This window comes from Fusarium odoratissimum, assembly GCF_000260195.1.
Source record: "Fusarium odoratissimum NRRL 54006 unplaced genomic scaffold supercont1.20, whole genome shotgun sequence".
Lineage (NCBI taxonomy): Eukaryota > Fungi > Ascomycota > Sordariomycetes > Hypocreales > Nectriaceae > Fusarium > Fusarium odoratissimum.
Genome location: NW_022158705.1, coordinates 476592 through 500731, shown reverse-complemented (window position 1 = coordinate 500731; position 24140 = coordinate 476592). Strand labels below are relative to the sequence as shown.

At 48.1% G+C, this 24140-nt stretch overlaps 14 protein-coding genes across 14 annotated transcripts; 7 read left to right on the top strand and 7 right to left on the bottom strand.

Annotated features, from left to right (window-relative positions):
• Nucleotides 1–202: 202 nt before the first annotated feature.
• FOIG_11086 (uncharacterized protein) lies at nucleotides 203–1189 on the top strand (the record flags this gene model as incomplete). Its single annotated transcript, XM_031211632.1, has 1 exon — nucleotides 203–1189. The coding sequence occupies one exon, from the start codon at nucleotides 203–205 to the stop codon at nucleotides 1187–1189; it is 987 nt and encodes a 328-aa protein (XP_031058816.1).
• Nucleotides 1190–1790: 601 nt separating this feature from the next.
• Nucleotides 1791–2933, top strand: FOIG_11085 (uncharacterized protein; the record flags this gene model as incomplete). Its single annotated transcript, XM_031211631.1, has 2 exons — nucleotides 1791–2065; nucleotides 2567–2933. The coding sequence occupies 2 exons, from the start codon at nucleotides 1791–1793 to the stop codon at nucleotides 2931–2933; spliced, it is 642 nt and encodes a 213-aa protein (XP_031058815.1).
• A 558-nt stretch (nucleotides 2934–3491) lies between these two features.
• FOIG_11084 (uncharacterized protein) lies at nucleotides 3492–5029 on the top strand (the record flags this gene model as incomplete). Its single annotated transcript, XM_031211630.1, has 2 exons — nucleotides 3492–3750; nucleotides 4710–5029. 2 exons carry the CDS (start codon nucleotides 3492–3494, stop codon nucleotides 5027–5029), a joined length of 579 nt encoding a protein of 192 aa, XP_031058814.1.
• Nucleotides 5030–6589: 1560 nt separating this feature from the next.
• Nucleotides 6590–6850, bottom strand: FOIG_11083 (uncharacterized protein; the record flags this gene model as incomplete). Its single annotated transcript, XM_031211629.1, has 1 exon — nucleotides 6590–6850. The coding sequence occupies one exon, from the start codon at nucleotides 6848–6850 to the stop codon at nucleotides 6590–6592; it is 261 nt and encodes an 86-aa protein (XP_031058813.1).
• A 326-nt stretch (nucleotides 6851–7176) lies between these two features.
• On the bottom strand, nucleotides 7177–7506 carry FOIG_11082 (uncharacterized protein; the record flags this gene model as incomplete). Its single annotated transcript, XM_031211628.1, has 1 exon — nucleotides 7177–7506. One exon carries the CDS (start codon nucleotides 7504–7506, stop codon nucleotides 7177–7179), a length of 330 nt encoding a protein of 109 aa, XP_031058812.1.
• A 56-nt stretch (nucleotides 7507–7562) lies between these two features.
• Nucleotides 7563–7955, bottom strand: FOIG_11081 (uncharacterized protein; the record flags this gene model as incomplete). The annotated part of the gene is made up of 2 exons (XM_031211627.1): nucleotides 7563–7607; nucleotides 7695–7955. 2 exons carry the CDS (start codon nucleotides 7953–7955, stop codon nucleotides 7563–7565), a joined length of 306 nt encoding a protein of 101 aa, XP_031058811.1.
• A 1139-nt stretch (nucleotides 7956–9094) lies between these two features.
• On the bottom strand, nucleotides 9095–9412 carry FOIG_11080 (uncharacterized protein; the record flags this gene model as incomplete). The annotated part of the gene is made up of 1 exon (XM_031211626.1): nucleotides 9095–9412. One exon carries the CDS (start codon nucleotides 9410–9412, stop codon nucleotides 9095–9097), a length of 318 nt encoding a protein of 105 aa, XP_031058810.1.
• Nucleotides 9413–10293: 881 nt separating this feature from the next.
• FOIG_11079 (uncharacterized protein) lies at nucleotides 10294–11599 on the bottom strand (the record flags this gene model as incomplete). The annotated part of the gene is made up of 2 exons (XM_031211625.1): nucleotides 10294–10514; nucleotides 11566–11599. The coding sequence occupies 2 exons, from the start codon at nucleotides 11597–11599 to the stop codon at nucleotides 10294–10296; spliced, it is 255 nt and encodes an 84-aa protein (XP_031058809.1).
• A 328-nt stretch (nucleotides 11600–11927) lies between these two features.
• FOIG_11078 (uncharacterized protein) lies at nucleotides 11928–12716 on the top strand (the record flags this gene model as incomplete). Its single annotated transcript, XM_031211624.1, has 1 exon — nucleotides 11928–12716. One exon carries the CDS (start codon nucleotides 11928–11930, stop codon nucleotides 12714–12716), a length of 789 nt encoding a protein of 262 aa, XP_031058808.1.
• Nucleotides 12717–13076: 360 nt separating this feature from the next.
• On the bottom strand, nucleotides 13077–14996 carry FOIG_11077 (uncharacterized protein). Its single transcript, XM_031211623.1, has 4 exons — nucleotides 14571–14996; nucleotides 14234–14511; nucleotides 13668–14183; nucleotides 13077–13622 (listed from the first exon to the last, which is right to left on the bottom strand). Exons 1-4 carry the CDS (start codon nucleotides 14868–14870, stop codon nucleotides 13169–13171), a joined length of 1548 nt encoding a protein of 515 aa, XP_031058807.1. The 5' UTR covers nucleotides 14871–14996; the 3' UTR covers nucleotides 13077–13168.
• Nucleotides 14997–16115: 1119 nt separating this feature from the next.
• On the top strand, nucleotides 16116–17331 carry FOIG_11076 (uncharacterized protein). Its single transcript, XM_031211622.1, has one exon. The coding sequence runs from the start codon at nucleotides 16173–16175 to the stop codon at nucleotides 17289–17291; it is 1119 nt and encodes a 372-aa protein (XP_031058806.1). The 5' UTR covers nucleotides 16116–16172; the 3' UTR covers nucleotides 17292–17331.
• Nucleotides 17249–20355, bottom strand: FOIG_11075 (beta-glucosidase). Its single transcript, XM_031211621.1, has one exon. It carries the CDS (start codon nucleotides 20239–20241, stop codon nucleotides 17395–17397), a length of 2847 nt encoding a protein of 948 aa, XP_031058805.1. The 5' UTR covers nucleotides 20242–20355; the 3' UTR covers nucleotides 17249–17394.
• A 390-nt stretch (nucleotides 20356–20745) lies between these two features.
• FOIG_11074 (uncharacterized protein) lies at nucleotides 20746–22082 on the top strand. Its single transcript, XM_031211620.1, has 3 exons — nucleotides 20746–21046; nucleotides 21134–21305; nucleotides 21355–22082. The coding sequence occupies exons 1-3, from the start codon at nucleotides 20940–20942 to the stop codon at nucleotides 21415–21417; spliced, it is 342 nt and encodes a 113-aa protein (XP_031058804.1). The 5' UTR covers nucleotides 20746–20939; the 3' UTR covers nucleotides 21418–22082.
• A 210-nt stretch (nucleotides 22083–22292) lies between these two features.
• FOIG_11073 (uncharacterized protein) lies at nucleotides 22293–24114 on the top strand. The gene has a single exon (XM_031211619.1). The coding sequence runs from the start codon at nucleotides 22450–22452 to the stop codon at nucleotides 23581–23583; it is 1134 nt and encodes a 377-aa protein (XP_031058803.1). The 5' UTR covers nucleotides 22293–22449; the 3' UTR covers nucleotides 23584–24114.
• The last annotated feature ends 26 nt before the right edge of the window (nucleotides 24115–24140 follow it).

Here is a 24140-nt window from a genome sequence, read left to right as displayed (position 1 = left end):
TGGTGATATCCCTCGTACCTCACCTTCACATGACCCGGGTGTTGTCTTGCCTGGGCGTCCTGTCAATTTCACCTCCCTCATATCGTCAAACGGGCAAGCACTGTACTCCCCGTGAGATGGCTTTGTCTCGCCATGGCCGCAAAGGTTGAATTGCCCTTGAAGTTGTTGGCGATCAAAGTTCAGTAATATCTGTTGGAAGATGATGTCTCTCCAACTTCGCTTCATCATACAGGTTAATTGTCCATATCTTGATGGACGACCAGGAACTCTGCCTGTTATTTGGTCGTTGACGCTGTCTCGCTCCTTCCACAGCACAAGCCCTTACCTACCTCACCACCTCCTCTCGGCAACCCAGTCCATGAACTCAGCAACTCTCTTCTTCGTCATCATCATCTTGTTCTTGTTCATCAACTTCACCATCACCACCATCATCAGAACACGCAGCAGATATACCAAGCCCAAGCCATCACCACCTCCCATCATGTCACAACCAATAAATCCAGATACTCCGTCGCCAAATGTTCCACCACCACCACCACCAAACCCAGACACCCCCACCTCCAGCACCTTTACAGGAGCCACCTTCGGCATACGTCCAGACCACGTCGCATGGAAATGCCACAGAGGTTTCTTCTGCAATATCATCAACCCCCTGACAGATGCCCGGTGCGCCACATGCAAGCAGGAACGAGCGTTTCCGGCCGACGCTCTCAACGCCAGCCACAAGCAGATCGGTTGGCTGCAGTCTGTGGACCTGCACGGCAACGAGAAGTGGGTTTACTTTGATCGTGAGACTCTGGATCAGCTTCGTCAGGGAACCTTGCCCAAGAACTTTCTCAATAGCAGCCCGCCTGTGTCTTGGAAGTCTGGTGGTATCGATGGAATCAATCCCGAGAATAGTCGCCCTGTATCTGAGGGTTCTGGTGATGTCGTTGGAATCCACCACGGGAATAGTCCGCCCGTGTCGTCGGGGACCGGTGACGTCGGTGGAATTAGTAGGGAGGGGAAAAGGATGAGCACTGGTGTTGGATTTGAAGTTAGTCGTATGGAGAGGTGGGTTGCGAATGTGGTAAAAAAGCAGGTGGATGATGAGGATCTTGAGGAGCCGGACAAACAGCCGGAGGACGAAGGAGATGCCAAGGGGAGCGCTGCGGGTGATGGGAGTGGTAGCGAGAGGAAGAGTCAGTAGTTGAGGGTATGGTTAGCAAGGTCATCACTTCACGATAGAGGGAATACAGAAAAGGGTTTTCAGCATGATCTGTTCTCTCCCATGGCTTAATTGCTTATGGTATTTGCCTCCTCGTTGCCGGCAGTGCTTTCAACTTGTGCGGGTTCTCAAGTTCGTGGCCAGACACTGCCTTGAGGCGTGCATCAACGTCTTCGATAGCGAGAACCAGGTCAAGGATAGCGCCTGTACCGCGTAAAATGAGGTGCGCAACATGCGACTTCGAGCTCTCGAATTTGTTTGGCTATTTGGAAGAGTTGCGAGTGTGCGTTGTAAGGGAAGCTTTACTTAGAGGCGGAGTGGTTGATTGAAGGACTTCCACTTCTGACCGTGAATACGGGGAGCTGGCTGAATGGAAGTTAAGATTAAGTAAAGATGCATCAATTATTTGACTAATGTTATGGCAGTGATTTGGGCATTCTCGCTCTGTGATTATGATGCGAGGGCCAGTCTGTCGCCCACGTGTATAAGTTGCGAGCCTTGCCGCTGGCAACCACCGCTCCTCACAGACGCATAGCAAATACAGTAACTATCAACTTCTTCAAACCACCTATTCCTCTACGCAATGGCTTCTAAGCAAGAAGGTACTTCGAAAGTTTACGCTATAACTAGAGAAGGTAACGACTTTGTCCCCGAGAATGCTGCCTGGACATGTAAATGGGGACCCATCGAAGCCCAATGCGGACACATAAACGATGATATAAAGAACAAGAAGTGCACCAAATGTGGTTTTGCACGCTCTGCTGCCATCGCACACGTCGGGAAGAGGCTTGACGAAGGGGTAAAGGGGAGGTGCTGGGAGATTTGTGGTATAGAGAACGATGGGACTGAAGTCTGGACGTATGACTTTATTCGTGCAAGAAATGAATTCTGGGCTTTACATATCAATAATTAAATGGCCTTTTGAGAGAATCTTTAGGTAATAAGGCGAAGATTGAGTTGATCAAGTGGAATAGGATTCTCTCTATGACGCAGTGAACTCGAAAGTTGCGAGCCAGATAGATGTGTTATTTGCATTTGAGAACTTAGCAGTGAACTCGCACAAAAAGACATTGTGTCTTTCATCTGCTTCAATGTCACTGAGACAATACATTGCCTGGGGAGATGTAAATGATTCAGGCTACCTACGGTGTCTGTGAGTAACACATCAGCCCTGAGGTGAGAGAGAGGGTGTCTTGGTAGAGTGACTGTGCATCAATGACTGCAGTCACTACGGCGGCTTTTCAGGCATAGCGTCTCTCTGATTAATGTCTTGTGAGAAACCGCTTGCATCCAGCATGTATAAGTTGAGAGAGTCTTTCCCATTTGCCATGACCACTTCTCTAAGAACACAACGCTCAGCAATACAAACACTCACAATCTCTCTACACCACTACTATACCTATACCTCTACAAAATGTCGTCGACACAAGAAGATCCTCCGAACTCATACATGGTGACTGAAGAAGGCGACGACTTCGTCCCTAAGAACGCTAAATGGACATGCAACTGGGGAGCATCGTGGGAGCCCTACAAGAAGAAATGCGGAGGGAGAAATGAGGATATATACAACAAGATTTGTTCCAAGTGTGGCAATAAACGTGGCTGCGGTGCAACGGCCGACCTTGGAGAGACGAGACTCGGCTGTGGGGAACGAGGACGGTTTTGGATGCTTTTCCCTAATGAAGATGGCAGTGAAAATTGGTCAACTAATTTCATTAGCGACTGAACAGAGGGGGGATACTCATCTGTTCCAGCTTGTGGGGGAAGAATTCTCAAGTTAATCAAGAGAATTCTTTAATTACTGGAGAGAAATTGAGTTGCTTTCATGACATGAGATTCGTTGCTTCCAATCTGGTGACGCTGTGACCTCGCGCTTAGGAGAAATTGTGTCCTACACCTACGTGCATACCACATTGAGCCAATGCATTGCCTGAACAAATACAATTAATCACAACCTGTCTTCAATGGCTCCGGGGACGTGATCAGTACACTGACTCAGATCGTGGACAGAACAGTGGACTGCCAAATGAGCCGTTGACGCTCCTCCCTTTCTCGTTCACACACTGCAGGGTGTCCCGTTACACTGAACAAATGTTGCTGAACATCTACAAAAAGTGATGAGAAATGAACAACTGTGAATCAAGTGTTTGTAATTACTCTCCAGTGATACATATAAGTCCCAAGCTTCCCTAGCTTGTTACACAGGGCATCAAGCACTCCACCAAGTCACACAAACCTAACACCACACGACTCTATCACTATCAGATCACTCACTACAACCAAAATGACCATGCCTACTGCAAGCGATATCGCCCATTGGCTCTGTATGAGCCCAACCTGCACCAAGATGAACAGCGTTGGGGACAAGAGTTGTAAAAGGTGCGACGCTGAACTGGCCGAGGGAGCAAAGGCTTTTAGCGCCGGCATCGATGAGATTGGGGAATTTGAGGGAATGAATTCGGATGGGAATCCTGTCTGGAAGCTACGTGAGCCAGAGGCTATGGACTTTTCGGAGGCGAGGGCTAGCACTACCTACGTTCGAGGTTAGTGGGCGAGACAGTACGGTGGTCAGGCAGTACAGTCACAATTGATCCAAACAATTTGTATAAAATATGCTTCTCGTGAATACATATGTGCTGAGTTTTATGTGCTAAATAGACACGACTCCGTTACCGTGAAGTATCGTGCATATATCGTGACTTACATGAACAATACCTCTGAACAATGTCGTTGAGTCCAAAGGTTCATTTGACAAACAGTATTCCTCTGAACAATGACTCAGTTCAAATGCAATTGCAATGGCATTGTCTGTCCCATGGTATGTTCATTTCTCATGTCTCTTCGTCACTCTAAAGAGTTCCAATAATCTCACCGACAGGCTTATTGACAAGCTTGAAAGTATCGTTGAGATGCATGAATACAGACATGTCATCGGACATGGTAGAGAATCTACCGTGAGGTATATAATATGCGTGTAATAACTGCTCTTGCTTTACTGAGGAGTGGTTTTGGATGAGGAAGATGATTGGCAAGGAAAGGAGATCCTGGGGTATCATGAGCCCGCTCAGACCTGGGTATAAGAAGTCTAAGAACAAGTGAGGTCTAGATAATGTGATTGTAGTGCCTAGCTGCTCATTGGTGCGTGTATGAGTCTATGATGTGGCAGCAACGCCGTCCCCTGGCTGACACAGACCGACGGGGTTTTGCTTTGCGGTTGAAGGGACTTCTCCATGTATTCAGCGTTGCAATCATGTCCCTAATCACTACTTTCCTCGCCACATGGCCTCCAATCTGAATCAATCTCTTTACTTATCGAGTGATTAATTGTGACTCTCCAGTGTTGTTCGGTATAAGTTGCCGTCATCGTGCCGCTTTTACCAGGGCTCAGCAACGCACAAATCAGCATCTACACAACCTTTTCACAGACACCACAATAATTTCATCATGGCTCCAATCACTGCCGTTCGCGCGGATCATACACACTGACAATGCATGACCAAAGCCAACGGCGACTTCTGCCCAGTCAATAACATGTTTCGGCATGGTCGAGATAAAGAAGGCCGTGCCATCAGAAAGCCAGTCCGGAAATGTCCTGGATGCAACCAGGTTCGAGGCCAGGGGACTAAAGCCTTGAGGTCAGATTGGAACGAAATCGGAACGCTTGAAGTTTATACGGCTCGAGGTGAAGAAATCTGGGTTTACACTAAGCTGCCCGATATTAATGCAGACGGTCCAATTGTGGATAGGACAGTTGATGAGTTCACGGAGGGTGATGTGATATACGAGGAGGAGGCTGACGGTTTGACGGCAAACGGGAATTAGTATGGGCAATGGGCTGGATGCGTGCGCTGGGGGAACTTGATGATACCTCTTAAGAGCTCAGATTGAGAAAGAGTTCCAACAACGAGGTTCTTTATAGAATACAGCTATGATTTACTTCTTCTTGGTCTCCTTTTAGTTTCAGGGGCGAACACCTGCTAACCACTCGACTTCTCTTCGCCAAGAGACACCATTCTAGGTCTCCAATTCGTAATGCCACATCTCGATATTATCTATATCAACACTCCCAAGAACTCCAAGTTTATGCCCTTCTCGGGTCATTGCATACGCAAATCTGGGTTCACGAATAGCAGCGCACTTTCTGCACTGGTTTTCATACATAGCCATTGTTGTATTGCAGTAGCCCCCGTTCCGCTCGGGTCTCACACACTTCCAATGGGTATGATCAGCGCGGACGGTGGTTGTACGTTCCATAAGAGGCATTTTGGGTCGATTAGGTGAGCGTTTGAGGGCTTTCGATGATTGGGTTTTGTAGTTGCGAGTGTTGTCTATACGTGTACTGTATTGTCTGGGGAAGATGTTGGGGGTTGGGTATTGTAGAGCTAAGGGAGAAATGCAGTTGAGTTTATGATGCTATATATGGTTCCTTCCTGACTCAAGGCTCAGTAATAGGTAGTGTAACACTGCAATAGCTCTAAATGCGCCGTGTATCACAGCACAAGAAGTTCAGACTAAATGTAATCCCATGTCTCTTCATCCTTCGAATCCACCATGACAAGAGTCCGAAGCTTCGTACCACCTGCATCAAGAACGTCCGCATTTCTGACTTCTCGTTGTCGACCACAGATAATTTACTTCTTCATATAAATTGACATTATGGCATTGCAGTTATCGATAGGCATGAGGAACTTGGTACACTTCCATTGGGTATGGTCAACACAACGTGTAGTAGTGCGAGCCATTGTGTAGTTCTACGAAGTGAGATATGTAGCAAAGGTGTTCTAGTGAGATTCTAGCTAAATTAATGATGTTTATACTGGTGACTTAGGGTGTGCAGGCAAGTGTTTGGGGGTAGCAGGAGAACGTGCTCTCAGCGGCTTACATACAGTCTGCATAAATCCGAATCATGACCCTCAGCTTGACAATATAACGATAGCTCAGCCACGTGTTTGCATACCCTAGTCCATCTCTTTCAACTACAAGGTCCCATTTGTCGTGATACTATAATACCACATCTCCCTACCCTCTGAGTCAACGGAAGCAAGCACCCCTAGCATATCATCATTACTCGCCAGGGCTACTGAGCGGATTCCACGGTCTATACCACAAACACTACACGTCTTGTCAGCCATGGGATTCTTTGTATCGCAGATGTTTCCATTGATAAGTTTGCTGCAACGCCAGTGAGTGTGATCACCGCGGACGACGGGTGTAAGTGTATTGAAAGGCATGTGAGGTACGTTTTGAGTGGGTTGGCACTTTATTTTAAGAAGAGGAGATCAAGCGGAAGTCTGGGGGTGTATTGGGTATAATTTATAGTGTCCGTATACACTGAATCAGAAGTCTCATACCAGTATGTCTCCTACTCTCGTCTGACGCTCGTCAACTACAGCCGTTCTTGATGAAAGTATAGTGCCAAATCGCTTTACCATCCGGCTCAAAAGATTCCAGAGTCCCGAGCTGGTAGCCATCATGCGCCTCAGCATACGAGCCCTCCTTCCGACTGCTACCACATTCAGTGCAACGTTCTTGAGTCATCTCAAGTCGAGTATTGCACTCGGTTCCGTCCGTCTCATGCATACAACGCCAGTGAGTGTGGTCGTTGCGGACTTTGGGTGTGGTTACTTCTGTGATATCAGGCATGATTGTGTAGTTTGTGATGCTTATAGATCAAGAGACTGAGTTGTGTTTTGTTGTAGTAGCATATTTCTGTGTGAGCTGTTTGAGTGAGAGTCTCTTGGTGAAGGGGGCTTATTATAGCTTACATTGGCCATGGATCACGAGTAGTATTCATTGTCAGACAAGCATTCTTTCACTGGCCTTGCATACGCCGGGCCCATTGTACTCATGAATCAGTGGACTATCGACAATTCATCACTATTCACCTTACTGCCTGTATTCACTACCTAAGTCTAACCTTTCAGGTTACGAATCCTCACATCCCTTTGCGGCATGCAAGCTCAGTGAGCTCATTCTTCGCTCTCCTGCAGATCTGGATAATATTCCCACCACTCGTTGATTCCCTTCGTGATACGAGCAAGCATACCAAGATACATCTCATCCTCTGTCAGCGCGGCTGCGCCGACTCTGCGAATGCACCAGCATTTCTTACAGACTTGCTCCGTCATCTTCATGACCTCTCCGCACTCAAGGGGCTCGCCTTGGTCGTTATGTCCAACTTTCTCGGTGCACTCCCATTTGGTGTGGTCTTTGCGAACGATAAGTGTTAGGCGGCCAGGCTTGAGCCCAGGACGCAGGCGGCCAGATATGAGTGCATTAAGGAGGCGGCGGGTAGACATGATTGCAGTATTTCGGAGTAGTGGTTATGAAGAAAGGAAGCATAATTTTTGAACATCTAAGCGACATGAAGAACAGGAGAAGAGGAAAGTATTTTTAGAGCCTATTTATAATCTCTTTCTATGCTGAATCACTGAACGCCGATATGTGATGTTCACCCTATCAAGCTCGAACAGGCTCAATTATGCACGCCGTTCACTTTGAGATTATAGTGCCATTTCTCTGTTCCATCAGCCTCAAAGTCAACAAGGCTACCCAAAACATCATCGTTCTGAGCGAGAGCAACTGCATTCTTCCCGCGACGCTGTCCGCAATGCGTGCAAGTGTCGACGTTCATGCTCATGGTGGCAACGCATCTGGCGTGGCCTGGTTCGTTAACCATCTTGTGGCATTGCCACTTTGTGTGATCACCCCGAACTTGGGTTGTTGTCTTTTGAACGTTCTCTGACATTGTGGGGATGTAAGTGGTGCTGTTGAGGTGTGGATGTGGGTGAGTTGTTAGTGTAAGTGAGTGCAGGGTTGGGATGTTGGTTCGCTGCGTCATTGATGAGTGAGTGGAGGGAAGGGTGAAAACATGCTCAGATATATACATGAGTTCATTAAGGTGATCGTGTGAATAAAAAGTGATTCGCAGATAAGAGTTACACATGTACCGATATAAATCCCATTCAGAGCACTCAGTATCAGTGATTACTTATGCTTGCTGCTCAAATGACCCCAGAGCCTAGCAATCACTGAGAAATTACAACTCAATAGACACACAATCAGTGGTGTCGCCGAGTCGTTCATCAATAGACTAGATTCTGTGAGTCTTTGAGCACATTCCTTACAGCGCTGTCATCATGACCCGAGTTACATTTTCCTGGAACAAATCTTGATTTTTTTTATGCATGTAAAGTTAATAATTCCACTGCAATCCTATAAATAAAGGAAATATATCACATTCATTAAGCCTGGATTCCCATGTTTGTGATGTAACTCTTATTTGAACAATACTTCGAGAGACTCTCCATCCGCCTCATGGCAGGAGAGAGAGGAACTCACTTACTTAGAGCAATATCTCTCCTAAATATACAATACCCCAGATACTTAAATCTACCATAATTCCGTTCATGAACCATGTTAGAATGATCTTAGCACAGGGAGTTGGAAGTCGCGCGCCGGTGGCAGTATGCTCAGGCATGTTTCCCCAGCTTATCGGCCAGCTCTAGTTCTGTTCCTTGTACAGGATACTGCTTTCGAAGAGGAGAGTTTCTTTTCTATGCTGACAGGAGTATTTACGGTTACACTGAGTCTTAGCGTGTATTTTGTTCTAGCGCATGTGAGGTTAAGTGACTGCTGCTGCGTGGTACGAAGGATCGGGTTGCGCAACGCTTACAGCGTATACATGTTTGCGCACAGACGGCACAGAAGATCCCACTGCTTACAATGCCCGCGGCAGGCCCAGAAAGCGAAAGAGATAGGGGTCACGGCTTTATACATGACAGTTGGAGTGTCACTGAAGTCTATCATGCACAGACAAGACTATTTAGGAGAAACAGCCATACGCTGAATTTTGGAAGAAACTGTAATCATCCGGGCAATTCCCATCTATAAAGTTGTATCCCTCTCGGCCGCAGTGGCTTGAGTATCTTGTCCTGACGATTCGCCCTCCTCCACATTCGACTGACGCTCTTCGGACTTCTTGGGTTCCCATATCCACAGTTCTCCCTCACCCGATATCAAGCCAAGTATTCCAATGTATTCTCCAGCTTCATTCAAGGCCTTTGAAGCAAGCTGAATTTCTCTCCCACATTCGACACATGTCTTATCGGCCGTTTTGTTGACACCGTTTGGCCTTCTCGCATGTTCGCAATCTAAACACCGCCAGTGGGTATGTTCGTCTGTACGGTCAACTTCAGGAGACATTTTGAATGTATAGAATGAAAATGGTTTGAATGCGTCTTTTTTATGCTGTACTTTTGGGTTGGTGTGTTGTTTGTGTGTTGATGGCTTTGGGGAGGGACAAGGAACGTCACTTATACCAGTAGGCAGCGGGAACTGAATAATGAATGAATCACAACTAGGGCGATCGATTTACCTATTCAGAAATTGCAGCCCGGTATTTTACAGTGATGAAGCGCCAGAGAGCTGCATCTCTTCAGCATTGTTCACGGATACGACCTTTATTCAGAGACAAAGCAACTAACTCATCACAGTCTTCATGTCCCAGTAAACCAGCAACAGGGAGATTTCCTCGATAAGTGGAAGGTTAATTATCACCCCATTCACAACACAAGAGCCATAGTCTGTTAAGCTGCTAAGTCAAAGACAGCGTTGGAGTGTCACAAGATCAACGACGTTCAGTGAGGAGCAAAGCCTTTACATAGAATATGCCGCCTTTGACTCGTTTTTATGTTCTTTAGACGGTTAGTCACAAGTGAAGCATTGAAATGAGTAAAGATCAAACTGTTTTATTGTTTTTTGTCTCGAAGAATAATGTCTAGGATGGACTTTGATGAGCAAACAACAGCATGCGTGATAATGAACCATGATCCATCCCAATTACCGAAAGCCCGTCTTCAAACCCGCCGATTCCCGACCCCAAAGTGGACAGACACGGTAGAATCAAACCCATAGCCTTCCCTGATTCCCGTTTGTGGTCGCTCCATTAGTTCCAGCTCCGGTGTTTTCTTTCTCCAATAGTCCTCATTCTGTTTGTGGCCGCTTCATTTGTAGTACCTCCAATCGTAGTCGCTCCTTTGGTCGTCGCACAACTCATAGCTGGACCGTTGTTGAGAGCCTAGTCCTCAAAAATCCCCATACTCCCAAGTCATCTCACCAGTTTGGGGGTCGACGCTGTGGAGCTCTCCGATAATCTTTTTATTATCATCCACTGCCATTATCCTCATCGAACCATCAATTTTGTAGCCACACAGCCTACATTCCTTCTCATTGACATCGTTGGCGGTATTGCAATTCTCACCACCCCCGATAGGCTTTTGGCAGTCCCAGTACTTGTGGTTGGGATCTATGGTTGTTGTTAGACGCATGGTGTAAGTTTGAAAGTGAATAATAAAGAAGACTGAGTGAGGGTGATGATGTTTGTGGGTTGTGTGGGCAAGGCGTATTTGTGTGTATGTGTGTGTGTGTGTGTGTGTGTGTGTGTGTGTGTGTGTGTGTGTTGCTTGAGCTGATGAGTTGAACTTGACCATCCAAAGGGCATAGCTTATATTAATGAAGACCAAGGAATGATCGATAGGTTCATCACCGCCATAGTGATTGATTCACTATCAGCGACTACTTGGCAGTTAAACTGAGGCCAGAGTAGAGCATCTATTCAGCCCTGACATGTGGCTCTCCTTCAGAGTCAGGAGAATTGACTATCACAGCTTTCCGGCCAAGTGATTAACCATCATTATCCTCTACTCGATCAGTGAGTGAAACGGGGACAGATAACATTGTTCACAGAAGCTTGGGACCACAGTTCTTCCATCCGCCTTCCCTCGTTCTCGATCCACAGAGCAATCATTCATCAAACAAACATTCTTTCGACTGATATCATTACCAGCAAACATCTCCTACAATGGATACATGCAACATTGGAGTATACTGCCCCCCTTGATCTCATCGTCCGCACAAGCATGGTCGTCGACAAGGTTCATATCCACCAGAACTGCTTGAAATGCCAATAAATAACAAGATGGACCAGAAGACGTGTATCAGGTACAACTGCCCTCACGAGGCCAAATACTCCGACGCTCATACTGTGGATGAAGTCAAAATTAGAGAACTCTATGGCATTGAGAATGGGGTCAAGTCTCGGGGTTACGTTTTGCCCCTGGTGTTCACTCAGAATATGGAAAGGGGATGCATGAAAACTTAGAGCTTCTTTTCTGAACAATGAGTATATTTAGATAAACTTGTGATAGATTTAGCATACGTTTGGACTACTTCATCTTTAGTATCTTGATCTTAGGGTCAGGAGCCTTTTACTCCCTGAGGCACGGGTACCTCTCACAGGTAGTACGTTCACTTTTGCCCGTTCTGAGCAGTGACACAAGAGGGTCTGTTGGTCTCACCCACGGAGCTGCAGTTGACGGGAGTTCCAGACATTTTAATCAAGAGATCACGTGGGTACTTCAAGTGTCAATATCCTTTTTAATCTCAATTGCATCCCAAAGGCTTCTTCTCCTTCAGTCTCTATCACCACTCCAAAGCATCAAGGCTGCGGAACCTCAACAACCACTAATACTGTCTCAAATACAATAAAAGTCCATCATCCAATTACTCTATGCTCAAGGATCATCGCGAATTCTTTTCTCTCTCCTATCACAAAAAGCGCTTCCTGCAATGCCATCCTGGCCCCGACCGGCCTGAGAACAAGGTGAGCTCCCCAACTCACCGCATTCCGTTCCTAAACTAACTTGGCTGATCAGATATCATGGATCAACCTCAACCTCCCGAGCGTGGCACGACAACGGACGTTTCTTTCGAGTCGGGTCAGAGAAAGAACTTCTTGGATGCAATAAATCGGCGCTTGCAGTGGCTCGACAAACTTGGTGTGCTGAAGGTGAGAATGCGAGCTGGCGATGATGGCCTTCCCACGTACGATGGCATGCCTGAAGAGCCTGTCGATGAACGGTTGGGTATGATCATCGCCTTGCTTGACGCACTGCCCAGGAAGACAACTCATGTCGTTTGGCGGAAGCTTTCGGATGAGCTTTATCGCATGCTTACTGCTGAGATAAAACCGACTGCTACCGAGGTTCTTAGCAAGCTTAACCTTGCCAGGACCAAGTACATGAAAGATTTTGAGCTCATCGATGCGTTCCGGGAAAAGTTGTCGAACCCTGCTACAGCTCAAGGCCTGGTAGAAGACAGCATCCTTTCTTGGTGTCCCCAGGCTATGGCCCGCATCATTAGATACGATGCGAGCACTTTGTCTGACCCGGATTGGTGGAATCGCAATGCTGATGAGGTCGGGGGTTATAACATGAGTTCTTCATCCCTGATCAGGGTCGTCATCTCGGAGATGGACTATGCAAGAGCCGCGGAATCAAACGATAGACTTTTTCTGTACCCGGAACTGGCAGCCGAAGTTTTAAGGATGTTCGTGTCTTGCCAAGCCAACGGGCCTCTGTTGAATGCTCTCGATCATCAGATTGAGGGTCTTGAGGCTTATATCCGAAGCAATACGCAGGAAGAACGCTTGGAACAGGAGCTTCAGTGATAGCCCATCACGATGCTACTGATCTCGACATACCGTCCAGAGACTTTCGGGCTCACAAGAAAGATGATCAAGGCCATGATAGCCCCGAGCCACTAAACCATTCAACCCCAAGTCACAACACCTGCTCTTCCCAAGTTCCCTGGCCATGACGACCCATAGCCACTACTCCTGTTCCACCAGACTTTCCTGGACTTACAACAATGATCAGGCCACAATAGCCCATAGTCACTACACCATTCAATTCCCCAAGTCACTACACATGCTTCCTGGAAGTTATCAGATATGGCCGCCGGAGGGAACAAAAGGCCTTTCATCTTCATACTCTAGTTAGTTGATAACAAACAATTCAGAAACAGTAAGGGCGTTGCAAGAGTGAATGTATTCTTGATGATCTACATTTCTACCTATTTCTCGATGCTTGCATCCACATACCTCTTTACACAATCTATCCCCTAGTACACGTAACGGAAACTCAAGTTCTCCTTATCCGTAAGATCTTCCCAGGCCTGTCCTGTGTAAGTCGAACTAGCCTCCGCAACACCCGACTCAGCCAACGCATCGCGCTTCTTATTCTCTCGTCGAAGATACCATCTTAGAGAGACGATGACAATAACAAGAAGACAGTAGCAGCCGAGGTGAGTGGCGAAAGCGATAAAGTAGCGAGGTCCGTCGTGGGAGAGGAAGACTTGAGGACCGATGGCGTTACCAGCTGCCCAGACGATGAAGTTGGTGGCGACTGCGACGGTCTTCTTGGTTTGTCCGGCGATGTTTCGTGAGATCATGGAGAGGGCAAGAGTTTGGGCGGACCAGAAGGATAGGGTTATGTAGTAGGAGATGAGGAGGCCGATGTGTTGAGCCATTGTCTTGTTGGGGAGGGTCATAAGGAGGATTGTACCAATGAAGGAACTAAGTTGTTAGCGGTGATCAAGAAAGCTTGAGGAATAGACTTACGGAATACAGAATCCAAGCATTACCAACAGGTTCTGGTTCGTCTTCTTGACAAGCCAAGCCGATGACAGAAGCACAATAACGATATAAAAGCCCAACACCATAGCCAACAGCTGCGTCTCAAGGGTACTGAACCCAAAGCTCTTAATAATAATATTCGCAAAAGCGCCCAGACCTGATGTAGGTAACGTTGTGCAAAGCGCGATGAGAGCATATCCCCAAACCTGAGGATCCTTGAGACCCTCAATAAACTGCTCCTTCTTGAACGTCTTGTTCTGGATACCGGTCTGGTTATCACGAACACGCTCAACCATCTCGTGCTTTTCCTGCTCAGTCCAGCATTTGGCTCGCATAGGGGAGTCAGGCATCCACCATCCGACGAATACGCCGAAGAAAACGGAGATGACGCCGTAGGAGAGGAAGAGCCATTGCCAGGATTTGAGGGGACCGGTTTTGATGAGGGAGAAGCAGTAGGCGAGAAGACCGCCGACGATCTGTTGGGCGCCGTTCATCATGTACCTTGGACCGGTTAGTGAGATGCTATAGTGAGAGGGTTGAGGTAGGCGTACCAGTAGGTGACTCGGGAGGCTTGTTCCTCACGTCGGTACCAGATGGCTGAGAGGATAACGAAGCATGGTTGACAGGCTGACTCGAAGATACCGAGTAATGTTCGTACGATAACGAGACCTTTGAAGTCTTGACAAGCAGCATGGCAGGCCAGGCAAGCTCCCCAAGCGACAATGCAGAAGGAGAGGTATTTCGCGATAGGGACACGGGCAATGAGCCAGTTCTGGGGATATTCGACAACGAGGATAGCGAGGTAAATACAGGTCGTAAGCCACGAGAACTACACCCCAATTAGCACACAGGTCATTACACAAATTGAGAAAGTAATTGGCAACTCACATGCTGAGACACTGTCCCATCAGGATTCTCCAACCCCGTATCAGCAGTCAACCCCATAATCGACGCAAACGACAACGTCCCCTTATCAATAGCCTGCAGAAAATACGTAAAGATCATAATGACAAGGACTCTCTTATCAATCATCTTTCGCAGCTCCGCACTGCGCTCAGGCGAGATGTTGATACGCACGTCTGAGACATATTGTGCGAGTTCCTTGTCGACTCGTTCAGAGTGCTGAGTTGGCTTTTCGAGATCTTCGACCTCGTCGACAGATCTCTTGCGCTGAATTTCCGAAGCCATCTCGATTTGGTAATTGGGATGAAATTGAGGATGAGATTGACTAGAAGATACAGAAGGGGGTTGTGTTCCTTTTATGACATACGGTAATGGGGCGGGAATCTGGGGCCCCAGATGTCAACGTTACTTGTGAGAAATACCCCATATTGCCCCAGTTTCCTTACTCCAGTCAAGATTGAGTTTTTTCCTCTTCTTATCTCGTGGGAGTTTTGCCCGAGGCGCCGAGTAAGAAGGAGGATTCTCTACAAGTTACAACTCGGCAACGCGGCATCTTCAGGGTTTCGTCACTGGGGATCCGCTCTACGGGATAAATAAGCCCTGGTTAAGGTATGCCAGGGACGGGTAGGATCAGCGTATGACATGATTTGCTGGGTTGTCTGAGGACAGGAGGCTCCTGTGTTGACCCGTATGGATTGGACGGTTGCATGGGAGCGAGATATGCTTCTCATCAATCTTGACATGACTTCAGACCTTGACCTTAAGGGCCCAAATAAACTACTCCAGGGGTCCACTGAATCTTCAACAAGGTTGCCTGGAGCTTCACTTCGGATATCTATCCTAAGTGAGATCTCTCAGTCTACAACTACCCTTCAAGAATATATCCAACGGCAATAGTGACGATGCTGTGCCTTACGCCTCAACGTAACAGCCGCATCCGTCCCGTCTCTTGGCGATGAATTTGGAGAATCCAAGCAAGTAAGCGGCTCTTTTCGAATTACTCCGCACCTTGAAATTTTCTCCGTCACCGAAGACAGCATTCGGCAAGGGGAAGCGACGGGCAGCGAAAGAGGAAGACTTCTCCGCTGACCTGGTTTTGGCTCAGTGGGGGGAATTAAGGTAGACCCACTGAAGATCCGAGGAAATGCGCTAAAATCCGCGGTTTCTTTAGTGGCAATCCCCTCACTCAGTCACTCACCCAAAGGCCTTTCTGCTCAATTGCCATGATGAACTCCGGTATTCAAGCCGCAATATACCGTACCACTCCCCCAAATGTCACTACGTAATCACTTCACAGGCTTCAGCTGAGTCTTTTCGTCTCTCTGTACTTTACTGGAAATGGTTGACTACTCCGCCCCCATCTTCAACCCCCAGTTCCATGCCCCACCCCCACAACCAAAAAGTGCGGAGAGATGAAGCTTCAACCTCATGATAGGCGCCCTCGGTGTACTTCGGACCGAGCATGTGGACTGCCAAGAGAATCATTGGGATACAACGAGGGGTTATGAATACCCTCATTCATCCTCTACCAAACAACTCATCTCTCCTCCACAAGATACCCTGTTTGAGTAGCAAGGCACCGCCATCATGCCCTCTCACGTACACGACATCGCGTCGCAAGACGTCCACAAGCAAATCCAACAGCTCATCCACGAACTCGTCAACATAAAAGACACAACAGGCGAATTCCTCATGACCCTAGCAGATGGCCGCATCATCGACACAAAAGGCTGGAACGACTGGGAGTGGACCCACGGCATCGGTCTCTACGGAATATGGAAGTACTACGAGATGACCGGCGAGGACCAATGGCTCAAGATCATTGAGGATTGGTTCCAAGCTCGTTTCGCAGAGGGCCACAAGGGAAAGAACATCAACACCATGGCTGTATTCCTCACGCTTGCGTATGTCTATGAAAAGACTCAGAATCCTACATATCTTCCTTGGCTGGATGCTTGGGCTGAGTGGGCGATGCATGACCTCCCCAGGACAAAGTATGGTGGTTTCCAGCATATTACGTACCTTGAGGTCAATGAGCAGCAGCTTTGGGATGATACCCTCATGATGACTGTCATGCCGCTTGCCAAGATTGGTCTTGTGCTCAACAGGCCAGAATACGTCGCTGAAGCGAAGAAGCAGTTCTTGCTGCATATTCAGTATCTGTTTGATACAAAGACTGGATTGTTCTTCCACGGATGGACATTCAAGGATGGTGGTCATAACTTTGCTGATGCACGATGGGCGCGCGGTAACAGCTGGGTTACCATTGTCATTCCCGAATTCCTCGAACTCATCGGTATCAAGGAAGATGACCCCATTGGCTCACATCTCATCAACACACTCGATAGCCAATGCGCAGCCCTTGCGAAGACGCAGCGCGCAAATGGTCTGTGGAGCACCCTTCTCGACGTCCCTGAATCAGAGGGTTCGTACGTAGAAGCCAGTGCGACAGCGGGTTTTGCGTATGGTATTCTCAAGGCGGAGAGGAAGAGGTATATTGGAAAGGAGTACTCTGAGGTAGCTGTTAAGGCGATCAAGGCTGTTTTGGAGAATATTAGTCCTGAGGGAGAGTTGTTGAATACCTCGTTTGGAACAGGCATGGGACATGATTTGCAGCATTATAAGGATATTCCTAGGACGAGTATGCCTTATGGACAGGCTATGGCTATGATGGCTCTGGTGGAGTTTTTGAGGGCGTATAATTAGATGTTGATAAAAAAGTAATGAAATTGATTGCGATAATGAATCATTTTGTTTTCACTTCGCGATATTCTTGTCCAAGTGCCGACTAGTCAAGCATACAATGTTGCTAACCCTCTATGATCAAATTGCCTGGGGTACCATCAGACTTGAACGTACCCGTCGCCTTCAAATTCCTCGAACTCTCTCCCACCGCAATCGTAAACTCTCCATCCGTGACTCTCCAATTCTGCTCCTCCACATCCCAGTAACTCAAGTCCCTCCTCGTCAGTTCAAACTCAACCTTCTTGCTCTCGCCCTTCTTCAGAGCAACTTTCTCAAAACCACGGAGAACGCGAACGGGATGGTCAACCTTTGATGTCGCGGGGTACGAGAGGTAAAGTTGGGGAACAGCCTTGCCATCCACGGAGCCTGTATTTTTAACGGTAATGGAGGCAGTGACGACAGTCTTCCAGAGATCGGGGTTACCACCTTCTTCACCTCCAGCCGGTGAGGGCGGCTGCTCGATATCGTAGCCATCGGGGTAGGGATAGTCGCCCTTCTTGATATCATCAGGCGAGTCAATATAGGGATAAATCCACTTCTTCAGTTTGCGAATGTTCTTGGGCCATAGGCCTTCCTTGACATCGGGGATCTTATCATCCAGTTTGGGCGGCTTTGCGCTCGTAGGCGAAACACGTGAGGCCGGAAGTCCTGCGACTGCATCCTTCACTGAGATCTTCAAGTCCTTGAACTCAAAGGTAGTGTATGACAATCCATAGCCAAACTCATATCGAAGGTCCTTGCTGTGCTTGTCGAAATGTCGGTAATCGATGTACAGTCCCTCTTTGAAGTCTTGCTGCGGAATAACTCCGTTGGGAAGATACAGGATCTGAGCGCCTTCGCCGTAATCAGGAAGAGCTTTGCCAATCGTATAAGGGAGCTTTCCACTGGGACTCTCGTCGCCGAAAAGAATGCTAGCAATAGCGTTTCCACTCTCCTCGCCAGGCAGATTAGCTGTCAGCACAGCCTTGATCCTTGGGTGGTTGATCCAGTTCTCCATGACAACAGGCCCAACAGCATGAATGACCACGATAGTCGTGCCTGTTCCATCGCCACAAAGGTTCGCGACCTCCATGATCAGCGCATCGCCTCCTTTCTGCAAGTTGAGATCGTTGCGGTCACCTCGAACGCTGTTCCATGATAAATATCCCTCGCCTGCGTCCGAGTTGGCAAAGACTAAGCAAACGTCCTGCTCTGTAACCTTCTTTGGGTCTTTGATCTTATTGGAGAGATGTTCGCTGACTTGAACTTTGTCTTTCTTAAAATTCTTTCGCAGCGCCTCGACGGGAGTAACGAGGAATGGGAAGTCAGCTGCGCCGCTGCCCCAGCCTGATCCGAGGGTACCTTCATTGCAGCCTTGATCAGGGCAGTAATTGAGTCCCTTTCCAGGGCCAGCATCATCGCCGAAAATACCGATCTTGATCTTTCCCTTCCTCTTTTCGGGTTGATTGGCCAAGTTGCCCTCGCGGCTTAGGGGAAGCACGCCGTCATTCTTGAGCAGAACTGTACCTTCAATGGCAATTTGACGGGCCAACTCAGCGTGATCTTCCTGCACGTTTATGTACTGGTTGACTACCTGCTCCTCTTGAGGTGAGGGACTTCCAGGCGCGAGTTTCCCTTTCTTGTCATAAGTCCACGATGAAAAGTTCGGACCCTTATTCTCATCCTTATCCTGACCAAGCTGGTAGAAAGACGCGACAATTCGAAGCGCCATGTCGTTCAGTCGGTCCACCGGCAGCGATCCGTTCAGAACAGCTTGCGTGAGTCGAGGGCCCCAGAGTGATTCGCCATCAGCCCATTTGAGTCCATCTCCCGGCATACTCATATCCAACCCAGCAAGAGCACTCGCGACACCAGATCTCTGAGCCAACCAATCCGACACGACGAAACCCTGAAATCCCATCTCATCTTTGAGAATGCCGTTCAAAAGCTTTGAGTTCTGGCAGGCATACGAGTTGTTGACCATGTTATACGAGCACATAACACTCGCAACACCAGCCTTGACAGCATCTTGGAACGGCCATCCGTAAATCTCATGTAGCGTGCGATCATCAATGTTGGATGAGATAGCATTCGGAAGACCCCATTCCCATGCCTGCCGAAAATGTTCCTGCTCATTTCCGATAAAGTGCTTGATCGTCGCCATGACTCCAGAATCTTGTATCCCCTTAATCGTCGCAGCACCAGCAACGCCCTGCAGATAAGGATCTGGACCAAAGCCCTCCCAGTTTCTCCCACCAGCGGGTGCTCTTCCCAGGGGTCCGATGGCCGGTCCAAGAATAACATTGACACCTTTGCCCTTTGCTTCTTTCCCATGAGCTCGTCCACGCTCATACATCAATTTCTTGTTGAACGTGGCACCAACGGTAATACCAGCTGGCCAGGCAGTTGCATTATCCGCGAATCGTATTCCAAGAGGTCCATCTTGCAATGCCAACGCTGGGAATCCGACGTTGTTGGCGGCGCCAGTCGTGCCGACTGCTAAACCCATACTCCATCCTGTTCCAGTAGTAATATTGACTTTTTCAGCCAAGGTCATTTTACTAACCAGCTCAGCAGCCTGATCATAACTCTTTGCCCAATTCTGGGAAGTACCGCCTTTTGGACTGGGGTACCATGGTGGTGAGTCTCCCTCAACGGGTGGTGTCTTTGTCTTTTTCCAGGCAAATGCTCCAATAGCTGATATGACGAGCCAAACAACTATGAGAGTGCCAATCACGGTGAAGCAGCATTTCTTTGCGCGCCAGCTTCTGAGATATCGTAGACGCCGTTTACCCGCAGCGTCAGATTGGGCATTCTTATTCTTGTTGAGATAATCAGTAGCGTCGATGTCAGAGTAAGCATCGGAATCGTCGCTTGTGTCAAAGGATGCACGGTCGGCTCCATTGAGGAGATTCTCCCTACTGTGATCCATGATGGAGATGGATCAGCTAGTATTTGTGGTTAGATGTGAGGCATGAATTCCATTGTTGAGAAATTCAGGCTGATTGTTCAGGTTTATTGCAGCTGCGTGGTTAGCTAATCGTACCAAGACCAGAGGCTGCGTCACGTCGCATTCCAGGCCAAGCATCCCCTGGACGGTTTGGGGATCATCACTCCACATTGGATACCCTAGATCAATGAGGTTTAGATCAGGTACAGAGCTTGATGCACTTAAGATCAAGTGAAATAGCTTTAAAGGTTCACTCTAAGAATTCGCTTTTTAATTCTCGTTGATACGATATGTGTCCTTTAAAACAAAGCCGTATAGCTTTGACTGTCTGGATCAACACTGAGATTTTGTTCATTGCACTTCTTTGAGTGGCTTGAATTCAGCGCCCATACGAGTGAGCCAATCAAGAACAGCCAAAGCACTAGATGAAGCTGCAAATAAAACACGTCAATAATGACGAGAGAATTAATCTAAGTGACCATTGGCCCATTAATTAATCACTTTATGAGATATTTGCGCTGACAAGTCCAGCCGATTGTGTTGACTTACAACCTGGAGCACCGGGATTGAGAGGATCGGCTAATCTTCGGCAACACATACTCCATCTTGAATTTGGCTCGTCGTCAATTGAACATCTCCCGACAGCTTCATCATCGACATCCCCGTCCAAACCGCCCACCATGTCGATGTTCCGCGCCAAGAAGCTCGATCTGGGCTGTTTCGTCAACGTCCGCACCCTGCGCGACCACACAAAGCGAAAGGTCTTTGAGGCCCACGAGACCGAGAGGTGCGCAAACTCTTCCCCACGCAGAACACAATGATCGGTTGGAAAGGTTACCCACGAGGAGGAAAAGGGCTAACTCGAGGCCGATAGACAAGCTCTCCGATATATTATTCGCAACACAACCCTCCCCCCACGAGTCCGCGCCGAGGCACAGCTTCAATTGACACAGATGCACTGCTATACTCGACCAACGCAGATTCGAAACAGATGTATCATGGGTGGTCAGGGACGTGGTGTGTTGAGTGACTTTAAGATGACTCGAGTAAGTCCGATAAAGAACGAGGGGTTGAGAATTGGGCTGACGATTGTAGTACAACTTCCGAATGGAGGCTATGGCTGGAAACCTGCCTGGTGTGAAGCGAGCCAGTTGGTAAAGAGCCGGGGACGGAAACGAACGAGAGGAAATGTACGACTACACACCCCTTATATACCAAAATCACTCTATTACCTGTACCGAAGAGTGGTCTAGTGGTATCCGTCCTAGAACCTATAAACCTTCTCTCATTCCACGCCTAAAATACTTCACCCACTAGGCTGCTCTTCGCTTTTTGCAGTCCACGAGTTCGAACACTGCGTCAACAAGCAACGAAGGGAAATGTACGACTACACAATGATGAAGAGGGCGCTGAAGGGACGGAATATCTTGTGTATCATAGACAGGAATGTACAATACAAGAGGAAATGCATTGGAACGTTACTTTCACGATGGTCTATATGAGGTGAACGGATGCTTTATGTCTGACGATTGATGCAGCAGAGGACCAGGGAGATGACTTGGGACTGGGTTTCATGGGAAAGAGAGTCCATGACTGCGGGCGAGACTGGGGTTCAAGGTTGCCTTCCCCAGAACTTCTGACTTCTATCCCAAGTGACAAAAAGACTCGGGTAAATTCTACATATATATTAGGCAGAGGAAGAGAGTTTTGTAACATAGTTTCTCCTGTCCTCCCCCTCGAGGTAATTGGTCTTGATCAAGGCAGCTATGGAATCATTCAGGCAGATAAACCATATTTGGTTTTGGCCATTGATGTGTCGGCTGGGTATAGGAGTCTCGCTGTTTAATTTACTGATATAAAACCTAAAAAGCTGGATGACCTCGAGGATAACCTCAGGGAGCAAGAAAACTTGAGACTGTATTAGAGGACACCAAAATAAATCCATCAGCGAGTCCCCTAAGTCTACGGTAGTTTGCCGAAGTCTTTTTGTCATCTAGAATCACTGGTCTAAAGTTTCTAGGATAAATAAAATTATGGGGCCCATGCAATTCCTCTTTTCTGCGCCCAGTTGCCTTAGTACCTACAATTGCCACCCACTGAACATCAAGCCAACCAACTTTCCTCCCTCCACATCATCATCAAAGCTGTCCCCTTCTTCTCCTCCGACATATACCCCAAACAACCTTCAAAATGGGTGGAGGCGATCTTAACCTGAAGAAGTCCTTCCATCCCGCGCTGCGGCGCAATCAACAGGCCGTCTGGGATGAAGAGCAAAAGGCCCTGGCCGAGCGCAAGCGAACACAACAGCGTATCGACGAAATCAAAGAGGAACTCAAAAATGAAGAAGTCCAACGACAGCTCGAGGCTGCAGGAGGAAAAAAGCGCGTTGATCGCGTTGACTGGATGTACCAAGGCCCCAACGACGGAGAAGGTGGCACGACAGAAGAATCAGAAGCCTACTTGCTGGGCAAGCGGCGTATCGACAACCTTATCAAGGGCACAGAGCATAAGAAGTTAGAGAAAGATGCGGGGACCGAGAGCTTCATGACGCTGCAGAATGCGAATACTGCGAGGGATACAGCTGCAAAGATTCGCGATGATCCGTTGCTGGCTATCAAGCGACAAGAACAAGCTGCCTACGAAGCCATGATGAATGATCCGATCAGGCGCCGACAGCTACTCTCCTCGATGGGAGTTGATGATGAGAAGAAGAAGGAAAAGTCACGGAGGAGGGAAGACCGACACGACAGGCACCGGAGGAGACATCGTCATCGCAGTGCGGACCCTGACGATAGACACCACAGACGACGACGCTCTGATTCGCGATCTCAAAGTCCACGACGTCGCGATGATTCAAGAGAAGATCGGCACAGGCGACGCAGAGACGATAGTCGAGATGACCGTTCACGACGAAGACGCGACGATTCAGAGGACAGAGAACACAGACGTGAGCACCGCTCCCGTCATGAGCGACCACGCGACGAGCGTCCCCGCGAGAGTCGCAGAGATTTCCGAAGAAGTTACCCCGACTCTCGCGACAGGCGGCCACGGTACAACGAAGAAGACGATAAAGCCAAGGAGGAAGAGCGCCAGCGCAAGTTAGCCGCCATGCAATCTGCAGCAACAGAGCTCGACGACGATCGCTCAAAGCGCCTTACGGCCCTGGAAGAACGGGAGGCAGCACTTCGAGAAGCAGATGACAAGGCACGAGAGCGCGGAGGCGATCGTGGCTTCATGAACAAGCTACATCAACAAGCAGGTCACAAGGGTCTTGCAGAACGTATGGGCGGAGCGCGTCGTGGATATCAAAGGGACGAAGATTAGAGATGGATTTTACGCTGGGCGGCGTCTGTTGATTGCTCTTAGTTGCACATTTACGTTTGAACGACATCATTAGATTGGACTGTCAGGTTGAGTTATGGGATCATCGGCATAAACCGAGTCAAGGTTTTAATAGAAACAAGTCTCTTGTCCAATGTTGAACAAGCTGGCTTTTCAGTGCTGCAATAGCGCCTCTTCCGCGTGATACCTACTACCTCTGCGGGCGGAAAATAAACGAAGCCACTTTGATGTTACGATTCAGTCGCAAAGCCACCATGAATCGTCGTCACGACACCAGCTCAACCTAACTCAAATTCAGGTACAGTTTCAGGTGCCGCTTCTCTCTTATGCACATGCACAGGACATTCTCGTTATTCACATGTCATGATTAGTTATTTGCAATGTGTTTACGACGTAGCATCAGTGTCATCGAAGCTAATACTATCGAATTAAAGACTCCGGAGCTTAAGCCTCTTTGGCGCATTCAATGAACCGGGACTTTAAAAGAGGCAATCTTGGTAGCGACGGGTGAAAGAGCCAATTAACGTAACGGGTCGACG